The sequence below is a fragment of the Mesoplodon bidens genome (assembly GCF_964165515.1).
Source record: "Mesoplodon bidens genome assembly, chromosome: 2".
NCBI classification, from domain to species: domain Eukaryota; kingdom Metazoa; phylum Chordata; class Mammalia; order Artiodactyla; family Ziphiidae; genus Mesoplodon; species Mesoplodon bidens.
Window position 1 is genome coordinate 134,263,064 of NC_138177.1, and position 20,723 is coordinate 134,283,786.

General features: G+C 36.9%; 1 protein-coding gene across 4 annotated transcripts in view; it reads right to left on the bottom strand.

The window, feature by feature from the left end:
* NFIA (nuclear factor I A) overlaps positions 1–20,723 on the bottom strand; it is a gene marked incomplete at its 3' end in the record, with an annotated part of 385,446 nt that overhangs the window by 193,957 nt on the left and 170,766 nt on the right. For all 4 annotated transcript variants that reach the window (XM_081258348.1, XM_081258349.1, XM_081258347.1 and 1 more), the window contains exon 3: positions 5,934–5,999. In XM_081258348.1, coding sequence (XP_081114474.1) covers positions 5,934–5,999 — 66 coding nt within the window. The remainder of the gene's footprint in view (positions 1–5,933; positions 6,000–20,723) is intronic.

Sequence of the window (20,723 nt, forward strand, 5' to 3'; positions counted from 1 at the left end):
TTGGGGGACTGTTCACAGGCCCTGTAAATATCGAGAAAGCATTGCAAATATAAAGCATTCCAAGATCCACAAATACTCTTGACAGTAGCCAAAGTACCTTCTGGGAATTCACAAAGGTGGTTTGAGTAGGTGTTCTAAGTCAAAGTCTAACAAATAAGGCTTAAAACCTTCAGGAGCTCTTGAAAAGCCAGAAAGGGGGTTTCAGTAATATGCAAAATGATTAAATGAACGATACCAGTCAGAGCTGAGAACTTTGTTGGGATTCCATTCCCTATGGTTATCAACCATAAAGGAACATGACGATATTGCATAACTTTTTTTTTTTTTTTTTTTTTTTTTACTTTTTGACATTGCAATAACTTTAAAAGTATTGTTTGATTTTTTCTTATTTTGCTTCAGGTTTAACATTTTCACAATAGTAATTGGAGTTCTGGGGAAAATCAAAGCTGTCCTCAACACATGAAACCACTGCTCGAATGTAACTTTTCTAAGTTAATGCTGCTCAGTTATATCCATTCTCTAGTTTTTTTTCTTCTCAACAGAGTCTTAATTTTTCAGGTGCATTCTTGTGGAAATATTAGTAATAAGCATAATTATAATTTTAGGAAGAGTCTTTAATTTTTAAAATTCTTTATTATCCCAATGAAATTTCACTTTCTTTCTGGTATAGAAGACAAGTTTTAAACTTAGGTCACATAAAGTGAATTCTTTATTACAAGCTGTCTAGTTTTTTTGTTTGTTTGTTTTGCGGTACATGGGCCTCTCACTGTCGTGGCCTCTCCCGTTGCAGAGCACAGGCTCTGGACGCGCAGGCTCAGCGGCCATGGCTCACGGGCCTAGCCGCTCTGCGGCATATGGGATCTTCCTGGACCGGGGCACGAACCCGCGTCCCCTGCATCAGCAGGCGGACCCTCAACCACTGCGTCACCAGGGAAGCCCCTAGCTGTCTACTTTGATATGTCTCTAGGTGACCAAGGCAAGTACTAAGAGAATCATCATTTTTGGAACAAATATTTTTTGGGTTTTTTTTGGAATTTTTACTTCTCCTTTTATTTATTTATTATTTTTTTAACATCTTTATTGGAGTATAATTGCTTTACATTGTGTATGTTTCTGCTGTATAACAAAGTGAATCAGCTGTACGTATACATATATCCCCATATCCTCTCCCTTTTGCGTCTCCCTCCCACCCTCCCTATCCCACCCCTCTAGGTGGTCACAAAGCACCGAGCTGGTCTCCCTGTGCTATGAGGCTGCTTCCCACTAGCTATCTATTTTACATTTGGTAGTGTATATATGTCCATGCCACTCTCTCACTTCGTCCCAGCTTACCCTTCCTCCTCCCCATGTCCTCAAGTCCATTCTCTACTTCTGTGTGTTTATTCCTGTCCTGCCCCTACGTTCTTCAGAACCTTTTTTTTTTTTTTTTTTTTTTTTTTTAGATTCCATATGTATGTGTTAGCGTACGGTTATTTGTTTTTCTGACTTACTTCACTTGTATGACAGACTCTAGGTCCATCCACCTCACTACAAATAACTCAATTTCATTTCTTTTTATGGTTGAGTAATATTCCATTGTATATATGTGCCACATCTTCCTTATCCATTCATCTGTTGATGGACACTTAGGTTGCTTCCATGTCCTGGCTATTGTAAGCAGTGCTGTGATGAACACTGTGGTACATGTCTCTTTTTGAATTATGGTTTTCTCAGGGTATATGCCCAGTAGTGGGATTGCTGGGTCGTATGGTAGTTCTATTTTTAGTTTTTTAAGGAACCTCCATACTGTTCTCCATAGTGGCTGTATTACTTTACATTCCCACCAATGGTGCAAGAGGGTTCCCTTTTCTCCACATCCTCTCCAGCATTTATTGTTTGTAGATTTTTTGATGATAGCCATTCTGACCGGTGTAAGGTGATACCTCACTGTAGTTTTGATTTGCATTTCTCTAATGATTAGTGATGTTGAGCATCCTATCATGTGTTTGTTGGCCATCTGTATATCTTCTTTGGAGAAATGTCTATTTAGGTCTTCTACCCATTTTTGGATTGGGTTGTTTGTTGGTACTGCATATCTTTGATCACACCTCCTTCTCATTTACTATGGCCATTAGTATAGCCCTTAGCTTTGGTTTCCCAGCAGTATTAGTCATATCTGTGTATGTATGCCCATGTGTCATACACATACAACTGTACAACTTATATCCACACCCAAATTAGATTTCAACTTCTCCAAGGTTTCTTTTTTTTTTCCTTAAACACTTCTTGGTAAATCAATAGTGAGCAAATACTCAAAAACTATTTGGGCATAATGACAGTATATTTATCTACTTATTAATTTTAATAAATACTAGGTATCTGTCATGTTCAAATCATATGGAATTGGTCATGAATCCTATCTTTCATCAGCTTATAGTTTTAATAAGCCAGATTCTATTTGGTTTGTGCCAAGGAAAAACTCAGACAAAATTAAAGACATCTAAGTGGAGTCCCTTCTGTCCAGAATAACTTTCTTGAGCATTCATTCTGAAGGTTCTAGCAACTCTGAATCACTTTTGTAGCTCTCAACTCCTGGGAGGTAAACAGAATGTGGAGAAGAGAACTAAACAGCGAAATAGATGTGCCACTGTGGGGATTATGGACAGATTTAAAAGACTTAAGCCTGACATTTCTGAACAGAGTAGGTATCTACAAAAGCTGTCTCTAAAGAGTCTTGCTTTATTTCTGATATTATCTCTCCTTCCACTCCAAGGCTCCCAGCTTTTGACCTCTTGAATATGTGTATCTCATTACAGGTATGAGCTTTAACTGGAGAGTGGTGGTAGTTACCTTTCTTTGAGTCCTTACTATGAACCCGGCATTATGCTGTTTCACAGGCATATTCTCATGTTAATACTCATGAGGAGTATTTTAGTGTTCCTATTTTACTGATAAGAATACTGAGACTGGGGCAATACCTTATTCAGAGTTGCCCAGCCATTATTTAATCAGGCCTGTTTGACTCTAGAGGTGGAATTTTTAATCATTATATTATACCAATTTTGAGTTTCAGAGATTCTGATATTTTATCTCTGGGCTTCAGATAATTCCTTCAAAATTCCCATCTAATACTGTAATTGGACAAAGATTTGTTTTCTTTTACAGTTGAGTCTTAAGGGAGTACAAGAAAAGAAAGCAAAAATTCCACAGAAAAAAAACAGACTAGTTGGGCAGGGAAGAAACAGCTGCATCCACTTTAGGTAAAGTTACATGGCCTAGTTTATGGTTTTGGATGAAACAGCATGTTACCATTTGTCTACTCATTTTCCATGGTTTACTAGGAAAATACCATTCGTTTCCCATTACCTTTCTCCTCAAGAGCTAGCATAAAAAGAATATTATTTCCCCTCGAATATATACATAAATAAGGAATAATGAGTTCCCACTTTGTTTGAAGACCAGAGTCTGTCACTTCTTCACCCACCAACATTTCAAAAGTTCTTGAGTTTTGTTGATATACTTATGAGAGTTCTCTTCTTAAAAACAAAAATGAAACAAATAAACAACCAAACAAGAACTTTTCAGGAACTCATCTTCCATAACCTGGGGTAATGAAAATGAAAGAATACTCTTTATCAAAGCAACCCCAGAAAGTCATCTAATGCATGTAAATACCTAGTCCTGAAATCTTCATTTATTTTCCTTTAGGGATTATATGACTTTAAGGAAGAGGAAATATTTCCTCAAATAACTTCATCTGAGATTGACAAAAGGCAGAAAGAGGAAACTGAAGAGGCTGATATTCCTCTAGTCTGAGCTCCAGTTGGAATTGTCTAAGATGAACCAACTTCAACTTTTCTCTGAAATAAATAGAAATTTGAAACATAGGAATTTATTACTGTCTCTCCTGGATATTAATACTTTCTTTCTTTGAACTCACACGATCCTTCCCAAATGGTACTGTGAATCCTTGAGGTAGCACCAAGTGATCTGGGGTTAACAGTGAACTTGGCTAGTCTCTCTGTGCCTTTGGCCGAAAAATCCAGGCTCAATCCTCGTTTCTTTTTGGAATGGGAAACGCACAGTATCGGTATTGCAGCAGCTCCAGAAAGGCATGCCAGGCCTCTCATGCTCTCAATTTATATTTGCATGTGAACAGCTTGTCGGCCATTTTATGAAGACAGATGAATCGCAGGCCTGTGAGAGGGGCGGCCAGACCCAAACACGTGAACCACATACCTCGGCAGCCCACCAGCTCTTAAAGGTGAAAATAAAACGAATATCTCTGGACACAACTTCAGGCAGATTATATAGAGATATAATATACGAAAAAAACGAAACTAACGAAACTATAAGGCATCATCTATAAGTCAAGTGGGAAATAAAGAATGAAACTAGTCTATAAATATCGCTCTTTAAAATGTCAACAAAAAATAAGATGTAGCTGTTTATGACACTAAAAACAAGCCTTCAGAGGTCTCTCTCTCTCTCTTTAATGCCTGCTGTGAAAAGATGACTTTGATAAGGAAAATACCACCAAAATACCAGGGTGAGGAGAGGAATAGTCAGATAGTGTATATTTAATATGGGAGCCCAACAGTGTTATAGAGAATTTCCCAGGCTTGAGAAATGAAACGAATCCTGAGAAATCAGTGATAGGATATTCAGTGTGGTAAACTCAATCCTCTACCCCACAAAACTGACATAATTCAGTTTACCTATCTATTCCAAAAGATCAGATGGAGATCAAAATGGAAAAATAGATAGAACAACAAAAAGAAGAGAGTCAGGAGGAATGAGGTCATTCTAAGTAAGTGAAAAACAATGTATGGTAGAACTATACTGACTAGAAAAATAATACGAGGAATACTGAACAACAGCCAACTTTTTTAGTATAAAGTCTATGAAAGATACTATGGAAAGTATGTTATACACATTATCTTATTTACTTCTTCAACAGCTCAATACAATTAGTACCATACCACTTCAAAGATGAGGAATAAATCAATACTCTGGGAGGGTAAATAACCTATTCAACATTACAAAGGCAGGAAGTAGTAGAGGCAGACTTTGAACACAGGTCTGACACCACAGCCTGAGCTTTTAGCCTCGGTGCCATATTCCCCTCAAAGGTCCCTCAAGGTCAAGTTCCCATTAGAGCCTTCAGCTCTCTCACCAGGGAAGATCACTTTGGAATTTTATGAGATGATATCTATGAAAGTGTATAATACAATGTTTAGCATGTCAGGGGTATCATGAGTTTACTTCTTGATTTTTATTGAAACTGATGGTTTTACTCAATCTTAAATTCTAACCTATGACAATCTTTTTCGTCCTTGGAGTGCATATACCACACAGTGAGTATTTTAGTGGATACTATTATATTCATATATAAAGTGTGTATTCTAGGTTAGTCAAGTTTCTGCAACGGAAAGTTTATATATTTATGCAACTGATGAGTTTAATTCTGTCACGTATCCTTAGTGTTTTATTTTAGACAATTTGAAGTGAAAAATCCTTCAAAGGCAGAGATGATTTTCTTAAAGCAATTAGCAAAGGCTTTGAAAAGGCCTCAAAAATACTTGTCAGTCAATAAACTTAAATCACTAGTGAAGAAGACTGTGGGTCATTTGCCACCTTAAAAGGAACTGAAATGAAAAGGCGTTGGCGCCTCACTTATGCTGTAAAAGATCCTGATCTGGTAAATCAACACCGCCTCTCACAGTAATCAACTTTCTTGGGAACTAAGGTTCTTATGAGTACCCTGATAGGGTCTGTGGCTGAGGGGAAGGGTTTGGGGAGGCTAGAGTGGCCCAGAAAACTCCTGGAGTCCTCAAGATTGTCCCTACCGTGGGCCGCCCATAGGGGCAGACCTCAAAATCCTTGTACTTGGTTTGGCTGCTGGCTACCATGGACTCTCAGAGCAGCAGTCAAGAGTCCCAAAGTAGACTTACCATTTTCTGGCTGGTCCTTAATGTCAGCATCACTTGGCTGGCTGGGACTTTCAGATTGACTTGAATCTGAAAAACATAAAAATACAGCCAAAAATTACAGGGTCTGTGAAGGAAAGTGGATCAGAGGTGCCAGACTTTCTCAAAAGGTTCAGCATGGAAACTAGGAATGAGAATGTTACAGAAGTGACATGATGATCGAAAAAAGAAGAGAGAAAAGACAGGGGGTGAAAAGCAGCAGAGGCCACAGCCCGTGCCTTCAGAGAGGACTCTCGGTTCTGTTGACACCTCCAGTGGCGCTTGGCTTGTGCCAGATCATAACTTGAAACTCTTCAGAAACCATCCTCCTTCAGAGACCATTTCCAAACTGCTCTTCTCCATTATTTATACACTAGAGTCTGATAAAGACTTCATCCTTCATTACACACATCTGAAGCTTGATTCAGAACATAATAAAGTGTCAAAACATATTTTGAAGCTGGTATATAAAAGCAACCCAAACAACAGAAACAAGTTCTGTTGATATTTAGCTCTGTATTACAGCAACAGACTATGCAGACTAACACCATTAAATACTAGAATCCTAATATTCTAGTGCATTTACTTAAAATAACATGATCACTCAAAGATATCTTTCTCCCCCACTTTATAAGTATTATTTTCCTCTTGTACTGATGCATTTGGGAGATCCTAACAGGCCTTGTGAGCAAAAACAGGTTCCTGCACACCTTTATTGGATCCCATTTATTTTTTATTTTAAAAACACAATCATTTTCAAATGAAAAAATGTGATTCAATCAAATTAACTTCTAAATGAGATAATTTAAAATAAAGTAATATTTAATTTTAAGATGAGATAAAATTAAGTAAGATCAAAAAATTCACAGAATTAGGAGTAAGAATACTTATGATACATTTTGGGGGGAAAGGAGAAAAAAGGCAAAATATTTCAAGGAGAGAGTTTTTTATGTAAAGCATTTTCTGAGACTTGAAACAATATATAATGTTATCAAAAAACAAGCAAAAAAATGTTTCAGAAAAATCTCTGTATCTGTGGAAAGCCTGGATCTGAACTTTACCTTGACTTCACAGGGTTAGAATGGGCTGCCTGAAATTTGACCACATTTCAGCAAGAAGTTCAATGCAGGATCCAAAAGGTCATGACACTTAACAGTGGTTAAACTGAAAATATTAATTCTATTTCAAAAGAGTTACAGTTTTAGCATTCTCTTCCTTGGAGATACTGCAAAAAGTAGCAGCACTACTAGTGACCCTAGGTCGAGAGAAGCGCTAATTTATTACTTTAAGAAAGGCTCCCTGCTTTTAGGCAAATGAAGATTTTAATTATTGGGAAGTACTTTTTTTAAAATGTCTATTTAAAAATTTTCAGATGCTCTTAACCTGGTAACTAGTGAAAAAATTCTAGATTGATTCAAAGGTTCAGATAGCAAATGATGTGAAAATTTGAATTTTTATTTGTCTGGCAAAGTGATAGCTTTTATCATAACGTAACAATAGCCATAGTGAAGACACAAACAAAAAGCATTACAGGTCAAAAAACTTTAGACAAATTCTTCAAAATGAACCACTAAATACAAAGTCTGCACTGAAAATTGGAATACAATTTATATCGGATTACATTTGAAATTTTAACTCCATAAATTAACATTATTTTTATAATAAATGATTTAAAAACACGGCATGACTACCTTCTCTTTTTCTAAGGGAATATCCTGTAATTTCACCATTAAAAATTACAAATTCAACATTCTTAGAAGTAATTCAACATGTTTTAGGAGAAAGGCATACGTTCATTATTTTTGAACTAGAAAATTTTAAACCATTAATATCCAACTATTAAAATTAAAGAAAATATCTAAGTTTGTCTTAGGGAAAGTTAAAATTCTTCCTGATCATGTCCCAGAATAGATACATAAAATTTTGCCAAATAGAACATTTTCTTTGGGATAAGACTAGCAAACCTAACTTTCTATATGATAGCTTAGCCAATATTCTTTTTCTTGATGTAATATCTTTACGATTAATCACTTTACAAAAAGAAAAATATTTTTTATCTCAATTAATTTAAATATACCATAGCCAATTACTTTTCTGATATTTAACTATTAATACTAAGCTAAGGTAAAAAAATAATGGGTGATCCAAACAATTGTTTTAATTATCTAAAAGTGGACTCCTTTGTCCTTTTAAATTTTCTTTTACATTTGTCACCCTATATTTATAGAAAGGTAGCATAATTATAGAAAACATGAACAGCAACAAAAGATGGCAATAGGTATGTTCAAACAAAGTTTAAAATTCCAAGCCACAGAAAAAGAAGCAAACAAACAGCAAATGACTGAGCGGCAGGAAAACAGCTCAGAGTTGGTCTGAAAGGGGCCGCAGCACTCTTGTGAAAGCTCAGATACAAACACTGGAGAAGGCATCTAGCCAAACTGAAAACGGAATTTAATTTCTCCACTTTTATTCAAAAGCTGGGAATACTGTTCTCCACCGGAGGACTGCATACTAAAATACACCATCTTGGTAATGGATAGGGAAAGCCAAAGATCTACAAGAAAAGTTAAATGATCTAAAGACTTAGGTAATTATTTTCTACCACGGGCTATTGAATGCCGTTTCTATTTTGAACCAACAAGGAACAAAATTACCCAGTGCTGGTGCAATTCTATGCTGAGAACGCATGGATACTTTCTCTGGTATTGCAAAAGGTCACCAATGCTGTTAAGTATGGAGCCGACCAGATGACCAGAATTATAAATTAATTTCTACCCATACATAATTGATACAAATGAAAGATCTCTTTCTTAAGCATTTGCATTAAAACACTATCACGAAGGTTAGCAACTAATTTACTTTTCTGTTTTAAATACTTGGTAGAGACTTGTCAGAAGCCAAGGTAACTTTATGTCTTACTTTTGGGGACAATTATCAATGGTCTTTTGATTCCCACCACCTGAAATAATTAGAGGCCCCAGAAAAAAAAGAACCACCTGCATAGAACTGGGTGCCCTTCCTGTATCTGAGTCTCCCACAGCCGTGACTTTCTCTGGTTCCCTGGTTGAAAGCCAGAAAATTTGTATATTACAATGAAGAGAATATTATTTAAAATGTGTTTAAATGATGGAGTTGGAAATGCTATTGTGAGGAAGTATATTAGGATTATCAGTTTTTTTTCCATCTAGGGATTTGTTTTTTTGTTTAAGGAACCTTAGACTTCAACCTAACCTAAAAGAAAAGCAATTTTTCTTTTGGTTTGCAAAAAATTTATGAGCAGAAATTTAAACCTAAAATTGACAGGGTTTTCATATAGGAGGCTGGACTGAGACCTCTTAATTGAACCGGTAGTCATCTACCTATGCATTTTTATGGTGCCTACAGCTATATTGCTGGAGTACTCAGACAAAGATATTTCACTACCAATATAATCACTAGGGAAAGGAATAAAATAAATCCTAATGCCTACACACTAGCCTCTGCTTCCATAAGCATGTGCACTGCAGGAACAGAAACCTTGTACTGGATTTGCTACTTATGCATGGCTCCAGTCCCCCTAACCTCAATTCTGCTCCTCTTCAACTTGGAACCTCAGAGAATACTCCTTTTGGTATGGTGAAGAGTGACAAAAACATGTCAATATGGTAAAACTGGTCAGGCAAAAATATAGACATCACTTCCATGTATTTTCTGTTCTCTAGGCATGGTGCAAAGATGGGATACTGTTAAATCTTCCTTGTGCTCGACCCAGAATTAAACTTTTCCTCTCTGATTCCTCTTTTATTGGCCATACATCTCTTACAATGTGACTTACATTATGTTGCACTAAGGTACTCTTCAATGATCTCCTATGAGAATTTGAGCTCCATAAGAAAAGAATTCCTTTCTTCCTCTAGTCTTACCCCCAGTACCTTCCAAGGGTACCTGGCCCAGCTAAGGATTTGATAACCGCTGAACGAAAGAGATGAATTTTCACTTGTTGTTCAGCTTTCTAATGCTGAACCACTGCCAGTGACTGAAAATATACTAAATTCACACCTAAAAGCAGATTGGGACTTATTAAATGAAAAAGGAGGGTAGAAAAGGTCTCTATTCCTGCTTCATGTCCCCCTTCGTGGGACCTGGCAAGAAAGAGAGAGGCACATCCCTCTGGCTCGTGAGTAGGAAGTCTTGCACAGCATTTAGAAGTTGCAGACAATCACCTCCTCTGATCCCCTGGCCGACACACCCACAAGAGGCTCCTTAGAATAGTAAGAGCTGAGAGTGGTGTCTGACACATAAAAGGCCCCCCAGAAATGTGTGCAGGCTAAAAGGATGGATCGCAGAAATATTTCACACATTCAAAAAACACAAAGATAAGAGAAAGCTGCCATATTCTGATGCCCGAAGAGGGACTCAAAATCCTAACAACTGCTGTTGTGAACAGCTGATAAAAGAAGAGCAGCCACGCAGTGGTGGGGAACCCTTCCCACCCCGAAACAAACCAATGTAATTCCTATTCAGTCAACATGATATCAACAAAAGTCTATGGACCATGAAAGCACAAATTCAGGTTCCAGGGGAAAAATAATTTCACCTAAGTTCAACCTCCCTACAAGCATATTGATTTGGTTAAGGATGAAGCTTGAAAAGTCTTTGTTAGAATTTTGTGTCCAGTTTTAAATCTCCCAAATTAAAAGGTGATACGAAGAAATCAGAAGGCATCCAGAAACAAAAATGAGTTAGTCAAGTGAAAGAAAGTGCAAATGCCGCCAAAAAGAGATGAAGTTGTTTTTCATAGTGTGAAAAAGAAAAGGCAAAGTTAGGAATGAATACTTTCCTGCAAATAAATGAAGAGTTGGGAACATTCCTGAGGTAAAAGACAATAAGGAATAGGGTGATTATACTCTGAATATAATAAATACCCTCTAGGATTGTAGCACTTAAAGATTTTAAAAATTTAGGTAGATTCTTTTTTTTCTTACAGAGGTTTGGGAAGATGAGTAGTTTGCAAAAGAGTCAAGCCAAAGAATCCAAGATTCATTTTTCTACATCCATGCATGATGTTATAGAAATCTATTTCTGATTGGTAGTATAAGGCTTAGAATTACTCTAATTTTGATCATTCAGTACCATAAGATGTTTATTACAGTAAGGAGATCTAGAAAAATGGCTATAATAGTCATATTTTGCTTATTAGTCTCTCTCATAGCTGCAGTTATAAAAGAAATATTATTGTAATACTTTACAAACTTTAGGAACATTGTCTATTTTTTCCAGTATCACCATGACCTTAAAGACTGAGGTGTGAGGAAATATTTTAAAAACCTTTGAGATGTAGAATGTCACTGCACAGGTGCACACATGTATATACAATCTGGGGCTTACGAGTAAAACTGATGAATACAATACCATCCACTACATATAACAGTACCCATCGTGGTCTGGCAAAGAACAAACAGAATTTTGTAATACTATCATTAAATCTGGACCACCAAAAATCTTCAGTTATCATCAGCATTTTCAGAGAATGGATAAATCCTTTAAGCTCAGTAAACAACCAAACCAGTATTTAATGGTAATTAATGTATACAACTGTGGCCTACTTAATGAAAAACAAATACACAATAACCTGGTTTTTAAAACAAATTATGAGGTGAGTCACACCATAGAAGTTTTCTTATCTTTGAAAATGGAAACACTCCATGGTTCTTTAAATGGGAAGTCTTATCTTTATTGTATTTAAAATACAAAATTTGATCTGTGTAACTTTCCCAGTAAGCTAGAATTGCGTGTGTCATGATAACCGCAGTAATCAAGGTATGCACAGCAAATCCTTCTTCACCAGAAGGGAGGTGGGGAGACCGGGCAGAAGGAAAACCCTAATTCCAAAAGGACCAGGCTAGTTTGTACACGTTGGCCCTTGAATCCTCTAATCCGAATCTGAGCGGGAAGGCTGTGTTCACGCAGCAGAGACTTGGAAGGGCTCCACCAGACCACCCCGGGGGCTGCCAGCTGCTCGGGAGATCCACCCCTTAGCCACTCCCGGGTATGGCATTTTCGGGGTCGGATCTTAAAAGCGTTATATAATCTAGATGACGACCATTTTCTTTCTTAAAACTTTTTTTTTACATGCCTTTCGGAAGAAGAATTTGTGAAATATTAAATTTGCAGGAATTAGATTTTTTGGCATTAATGCTGGTATTCAAGGCCCATCTGTTTAGTCAGGGCTGTGTATGATGATGAGACTGTTTAGGTTGAAGAGTGATTCAACTGTCTTATCACCTACTCATAAACGTGTTATTTGGCTACATGCACAGGGAGGTTGTGGAATGATACACAGTTTTAACACGTTGAGAAAAAAGTAAAATGGTCTCGCCATTGTTGTGTTATGACACTGAGGGGGAATCATTTCTAAGCTTTGAAAATTACAAATTCAGTCACTCTGAAAGTAAAGACCAAATGACTCAATCTTTAAACCTTCAATCTTCGCATGAGGCTGATTTCCAGTCATCATCGGCTTTTTCAGCAAAGTTATAAGTGAAGTCAATGGCAAGAATGTGATGATTATAAAAGATATGTAAGCACGATACTCTGACTAAATTTATAATTTCTCGTATTTTCTTTGACAAGGGTCTCTGACTAAAATAAACTAAAATTGATGTAACCACTTTGAATTTTGTTTTTCTCATAACAGGGGCTGTGTTAACATGTGATGGTGATCTGTTGATCAATTCAGAACTCACATTAGTGAGTCAACCTGGTTACCTACCCACTCATGTGTAAACAAAGACCTGCCTAAAAAGCCATGAGTATAACATTATTGCATATCAGAATTGTGCTCAATTTCCCCTTTTGAGTCACTTTTTTCACAAACAAAATTAATTATAACAGTAAGTTCTTGGGGTTCTTAGAAGAAAATATACTTGAAGATTACTTATGTAGTCAATCTATACAACTGGAAGTAGAAAAACTCCCTGTATACTTTCATACTATAAAAACAAATGTGTCAAATGAAAATGATGCATAATTTAGTTATAGTCTATACACATTATTTTCATGTGTCTGGATATCTGTAAAAAATTTCATTAAAATAATAAAATGATCTCTGTTGAGGATAATCATGGCTATTTAAGTTCAGTTAGTATTCTAAGGATTAACTTTTTTTGCATCCATATTTCACTATTGAAAGAAGTATGAAAAGGTACAAAGATGGAATCCTAAAAAAATCTGAGCTATATAATTTAACTCTGGATCTCGGTTTTTTTCACCTGTAAAATGGGAACACTAATGACTATTTTGCCTAATTTAATAGAGTTGTTGTGTGGATCAAATAAAATAATGCAAGAAGACCTGATTTTGAAACTATAAGGTCCCCCAAAGAGAAATGTACTTTTACCTCTGCAATATAAATCTTCCCATCCACATACATTTTTGTTTCTTTTAAAAAAATCAACCCCAGCCCACACGTGACATGATTCTGGTATAGAACATCAGCATCACAGCCCTGGTTTTAAAGTAAAGGTTCTTAATTCCAATATACTGGGAAAGAGATTATCTCTGATAATGGAAATTTAAATCTCAGCTTGCCGTTGTTTATTCCAGACAGACATTTGTGTGTTAAGTCTGTTTATCAGGCAACACTTTGTCTAAGCCAGGAAGTAGTCAGTCTTTGTAACAAGATGTATGCAAATGAATTTCCCATGAGTCTCCACAGCAAATTGTAGTAAGAAAAAAAAAAATTCCTTGTTACTTTACCAGCAAGAAGCTACCTCAAAAGTAGACTAGAGACAGAGAACTATGAGCTAGACTATGCTGATGAGTTTAAATGAATCCTAAATATCTGCTCACAGTCTGTTGCTCTTTATTTTAAGCAGACTTGGTGCCTTACATCTGTTTATCAGACAACACTCTGTCTGGCTTTGTAACCTGTGTGAAAATCAACGGTGACCATAATCCCATGAAATAACCTGTCGGAGGCAAAACTCCAAACCTCCCATCACTTTAAGGACCCCCACCAATAGACGTTCCTAAGAAACCTTTGAAACTTTGAAAAAATACATCCAACTCTAACTTTTGCTCACCTTCTATCTTAACTTTTCTACACTCATTGAATTCCCTAAAGGCACGATAGCCTCAGGAGAGAATGGTGAATTTTATCATGCAATTTGGACTGATAAATAAAAAGTTTGCTAACATGCCCTCTCTAATGATCAAGACCAGGGAGGTTTTTTTTTTCAATACTTTTTTCTATCGTAATAGTAAAACGTTTATTCTTTTATTCTATTACTAAAGTATCTATCCCAGGATCCTCTTTTTTTTTTAATCCTAATATAACTGATTCTTTTTAAAAAATCTAAACATGAAGAGTTGAAAAGTATATTTCTTTTTATTTTTCTTGTTGGTTTTCTATAGGGTTTGAAAATCTTACCAAAGGCATCAAATTGGTTGAGCTTGTCTTTCTAGACAAAATAAACACTTTAGGACTCTACTTGTTTGTATTCTCCTCAGTGGTGCTGTATGCATCAGCAGCTAAAAACAAAGAAACTTTTTAGCTGCTCAGACAAAATGCAGAAGCTTCCCAAACAAGGAGGCAAGGGAGGGGGCACGGGTTGAGGGGACGGTAGGGGTGGAGAAGTGTGCAGAAAGTCTGACAGTCCATTCAATATAGGGATGATGGCTATAATGCATCCAGGGTCCCCTTGCTAATTAAATATGCATTGGCACAGTTTTGATCGATGCAAGCCATGGATCAGATGACACACCTGCAAAATCTTGGGCCCAGAGCTCCCAGGAAAAGGGAAAATACAGTCTTGTCTCCTTATCTTTGTTTTCAAAGGCTCTCAATTTCTGTGCTTAGATATCTAATTTAATTCTCTCACCCCTCAGCAAACTGGATTAGGGAAGTCAATACTGCCTTTGTGCATCGACAGGAAAACACAGCTTTCCTTTTATTCAATTTAGCTATGACCTTTATACAAAGATAATGACAACTGTCTAAAAGTAAGGTGAAGGCCTCAAGAAGAAGACCCCCTGAGCGAAGGCTCCCATGGAATTTTGGATGACAAGGTAGTGAGGTTTACTGTGACATTTTCCTGCTTGGAAAGGAAAAAAGGAGGAAAGGGAATTAAGAATTGGTGGGGGGCGGGAAGGGGAGGGTTGGGACACAGGGAGAGAGCATGGTGGAAGAGATTTCAATCCACTGACTAAACGACCAAACTCTCACAAATCAAATCACTGGACCATGTCATATCCATAACCAGAGAATAATGCTGTCAAAGAAGATGATGAGAATGGCACAGTAACAATTTGCCTAAAAAATGCAGACGCCTTAATGAGAAGGCTGAAGATTCTGTGGTTGGGTAAATCAGGAAGTTTGGGGTTTTTTGTTTCTTTCTTTCTTTCCTTCCCCCCCCCCTTGAAGCTTTTGAGAAAACAGGACTATCAGTGTGTTTGTGAGTCCCAACACCAGTGATAGCTAGAGATTTTTGGAGAAGCCTGGGATTCTGCAGTGCTCCAATGTTCAGACCACGACTCCTAACCAAAGGGGAAAATGATACTGGAAGAGTCTCCTGAAAAAGCACTGCTTCCTTTTAACTTCCTTGTCTTTGGGCTTACTTGTTCCATTCGTTAATTCAGGCATTCATCAATGCATCTACTATGAGCCTTTCTCCCTGTGTCCGTGGTGATAAAAATTTTTAAAAGCAAGGTCTCTGCTCTCAAGATCTCTCAGTCAATCAGAATAACGATAATAAAATCAAGGTTCTGTGGTATCCCCTCTTGATTAAGTCCTGTCCTCTGGTGAAATTAATGTACAGCGACATGTTATTGTGCACATTTGTAATGGCTTTTATTCTCTTACCATTCGCAATCAGTACTGTACCACTAAGTGTAGCCTTGTAACAGAATTTACAGTAGCCTGGATGCTAACTGTTGGTGGGAATGGATGGTTGGGATTAACTTTTCTAGTAAGATAATAGAGAGGTTTAGGCAGAGTCCTTTCAAGTGAAAGATGAAGGTATATTACTGCATAGTTAGCATTGTTGGGAATGGTGTAAAATATCAAAATGATTTTTAAAAATCAGGTTTTTTCCCCCTTAGAAACAATTTCATAGACAATATTCCTAATCAGGCCTGGTGTACTCCCTTTAACAGAAATGACTGTTTAACAAAGGTAGCTGTGGTACACTGAAAAAGGTAGAGAACTTGGTATTAGAAAACCTGAGTTTGAGTCCCCTCTTGGCCATTTATATTCGCTTTGTGGAACTGGGCAAGCCCCTTTACTTCTCTGAATTTCAATTTACTCATCTTCCAAATGCCTGACTTTCAAGATTATGAGAACTGAATGGCATGGTTTAAAAGGCCTTGTAAATTATAGTGGCTATAACTCTTAACTGTACACTGCATACATTTGCTAATGTATAGAAACTGGTTAAAGAATCACATTGACTACTTACTTTTATTTCTTGTCTCATTATTTTTACTGCACAGAGCATGGTATCTAGAACATATACGTACTAACAGATATTTGTTGAAACAGAACTGAAGAGGGTGAAAGAATTGCTCTTTCAGGGCCATGAAATACAATAGGGCCTATCTTGGGCGATGTCAACAGATGTTTGGGGGTAAATTTTCTGGCTTTGGGGAGACTGCATGACTGGATGGTGGTATATCCCAGGTGGTGAGAACAGACCTTATGGGATTCATAGGCTTGGCTTTCTGGTCCTAGATTCAGGACCAGAATGAGGGGGGTTAGGCACCCGTAAAGGTTCTTTCCAGCCCTAGAGTTCTAATTTGAAACAGATCATTAGCAATCCAGTTGTTGGTCTTCTGGCTGCATTCAAGGCTGGGACCCACATCTCATCAAAAGGGGCTGGGTGATATTAGCTGCTGATCATAAGTACAATTAGAAATAACATGAGTTCAATAATCATTATAAGTCAGACTCTCTCTTCTTTACCTTATAAGTGATGACAAATACCCTACTGTGAACTGTAAATGTTTATCTTCAGTGACTTGGCCAGTCCTGACTACAGGAGCCAATAAACAGTGTTTTCTTTTTACTTCTTAACCCATTATGTAATTCAGAACACCAGGAAACTTTTTGTTTCAGGAGCTACTGTATAAGGTATCCTTAAAGAATTTAGCCTAGGTCCTAGGTCTTAGACTAGTATTGAGGACAATACTTTCTCAGAAACAACCACTGACAACACAGGTTTGAATTGTGCAGGTTCACTGTATAAGCAGATTTTTTTCTATAGTAAATACTATAGTACTACACGATCCACGGTTGGTTGAAGCTGCCGATGTGGAACCGCAAATACAGAAGAACGGCATACACTGAGCAATGACTATAAGTTATATGAGGATTTTTGACTGTGTCGAGGGTTGGCGCCCCTAATCCTTGTGTTGTTATAATATGTAATGTAAAATATATATTTTTTTAATAATGTGTTTTCAGTTTCCACATTGACAATAACTTTTCCCTAACAACTTGGTTTCTGGACTTTTAACAAATATGCATGAAAACAGGGAGCTATCATTTGGTCAACCAAAAAATGGTCCTCAGACTCCCACAGCATCATAACAAAGTTCAAGTGATAGTTGATTCTCTAGAAATTCACCCAAGCATTTTGCAAGAGAAATAATCATATATGTTTTGCTTCTATGTCTTTATGATAGATAAAATGACTTAAATGTACTGAATCATTTCACTTTTAGGAGTTTCCATTTGGATTCTATCATGGCTTTCTCCCTGACATATGCAGTGCTAAGTTATTTAAAATTAATTGCAGTACAATATTTTAAAATTTCTTCACATGGTGCTAATCTCAAGTGCTTTGGATGTTTGAACCACACTTGGAAGCCATCAAGTTCTGTGTATCTTTATACCATGGAGCAGTTAAACATGCTAAAAAGATTAGTCAGTGAACTTTAATCTATAACCAAAACTATACTAAATTATAAAATTTCAAAAATGTGTGAGTTGATACAAATGAGAAAACTGCAAACACCCTACATAAAAAGAAAAAAACAAACCTAGATAATTAAAACACATGAATTTACTTACATAGCTTTGAATCCAGAAAAGCTTTCAGAAATTCACCACAGATCATGAGGTCCTGCCCACATAAACCCAATTAGGTGCCAGTTGAGCTTATGTGCTTTCACCTTCATCTGAAGTTCATTTTATCTGTCATTTTTATTTTCATTTTAGGATGCAATCGACATTCTTTTCTGTGGTTATGTTGAAGGGGGGATAATTATTTTCCATTTCAGTAACTCAGTATGGATGAGTAATTTGCTTAGTAATGATCCTAAAATTAAACTGTCTTCCATACAATGTCTAAGTAATAGTTTACATAGGATTAGGCAAATGAACTATCTTCGGGATGTGCTTTAAAAAAAAAGTTTCTTATTTGCCACCTGGATTTATTTTGATTTAAAAAAAAATCATGTTTTCTGGAAAGTTTCTAATAGAGGTGCTATCTTCAACACCTGCTCCTCATCAAAAAGTCTAAGTGGGTGACTGGAACTTCATTCTGATTCACTTTTCAAGAACCATTATCACTCTAAAGAATGACTAATAATTAGTGATTCCTAGGGGAAGAAGCTTATTTCAGTTAATCAAACATTTATCACCTACTGTGTGCAAGGCATTGTGAGCTTTTATTCAGTTCTGAGGTAGCTCATAATGTTGACTAATAATTCCACTCATTCAACTCTGGATCGTTTATTAAAGCGTGTATTACTTGTTTTTTAAGAGTAGCTATTCCCCCCAACCCCCAAATCTCCACCAGTGGTGGTAACATCGAGTGTTTCTGAGAACACTATCCTAAGTCTATTAGGGGAGGAGAGAGGAGGTGGAGATTTCTACAAATAGGAAATGGTTTATCTGTTTGTTCTCTATTTAACAAAAATGATGAATCTCTGGGTTCCATGGTTTTTTCAATTTTTTGGTCACGGCGGAAGCCTACAGACAAGGGAAATCTGAGAGGGAAGCTGGAGCACCAGCGTATAGAACAAAATCGAGCAGTTCTACCTGCCAATCATACCCCATTATTACCCCAACTCACCCCTACACCCTTATCCCTGCAGAGCTTCCTGAAGCAATGTTTAACCCCCTGCAGCATTCACACAGACAAGGCCCAAACCTCGGGTTCAGAGTGATTTCAATATCACCTCTGTCTTTTCAGATTTACAATATTAAGATAAGCAAAGAATGGGGACTTCCCTGGTGGTTAAGAAGACACCTGCCAATGCAGGGGACACGGGTTCCAGTCCTGGTCCGGGAAGATCCCACATGTCGTGGAGCAACTAAGCCCGTGCACCACAACTACTGAGCCTATGCTCCTAGAGTCCATGCTCTGCAACAAGAGAAGCCACTACAATGAGAAGCACACACACTGCAACGAAGAGTAGCCCCTGCTTGCCACAACTAGAGATAGTCCACATGCAGCAACAAAGACCCAACACAGTCGTGAATAATAAATAAATAAATAAATAAATAAATAAATAAATAAATAAATAAGATAAGCAAAGAATAAAAGGTGACTAAATCATTTTTGGTTGAAATGGCTCAGTGGCCCTTCTAAACTGTCCTATTTTATTTTTTGGTTACTAGAAAAAAAGATTAAAAACAAATTATAAGTGGGGAAAACAAAAAGAAGAAGTAGTAAAAAGAAAAAAAATCGCAGTAACAAAACAAGTGGCATCTTTGAACAGGGGTCAGGAATAGCAGCTCTTCAAATGAGACAGGAAATCTTATTTGCAACAGATCTAGGGAAAGTTACAAGAAAAAAAATCAGAGTTTATTCAGGAATTAAAGGTGACATAATACCTGCATGGTGTCTCTCAATTATCAGGTTTGTATTGGGGGATGGTTGGAACAATAGCAGAGCTTAACATGGGAATGCTGTAAAAGAAGGGATGAAGGTCTCCGTTATTTCCTTTAAGTCCGGCTACCACCTCCAAAAACAGCACGGAATTTCATAATTCTTTTCCATTTAGTAACTTTGGGGCAATAATTTCTTGTTATATTTATCCAAATGATCTCCAAAAAAAAAAAGATTACTGGGCTGGTTTTCATTTTCCATCTTTATTCTATACTTTAGCAACTCATCTAACAATTTAATGATTTCCTTTTCTCCTCTAAATGGATGTCCTGTAGAAAGGGGAAATTTTTTAAAGTCTTAGTCAACAGAGTCTTAAGTGTTTATCATACAAAACAGCCTCACATCACACCACTGTAGTCACATGTTCTCCCACCTGGTCTTAAAATCAGAAAGCACTTTGTTTTAATGCCGCCATGTTGGTATTGTCCTGACATGCTTAGACTTCAAAGGGGAAGACTTTGAACAAACCTATTTGGAAGGAATTTCATAAAAAACATTAGGCAAAAAGACTATTTTAAATTAACAGGAAGAGTGTAACATCTCACCGGCAGTAGATAGGGAAATGAATTATTCAAAATTGTATACAAACCCTGACGTCATCATGAATAGAGGCAGGCTCTAAGGAACCTTACTGAGAAAAGCTGGTATTTACACAGTGATTGGAAGCAAAAAACAAAAAACCAAAATAAGAAAAAAGAAAATAGAAAATCTTTTTTTTCTTCTGCCACATAAAGAAAATCTCCTACACTGCTTTTCATAACCCCACCTAAACTCCCTACTGCGGCGCTCTCAAAGCACGACCTCTGGATTTCCGTAAGGAAAGTATAGCACAACATTAAAAAGTCCCAAGACTCTTCGAGAAGAAATTCATGCAGAACATCAAATGTTACTCAACATTTTC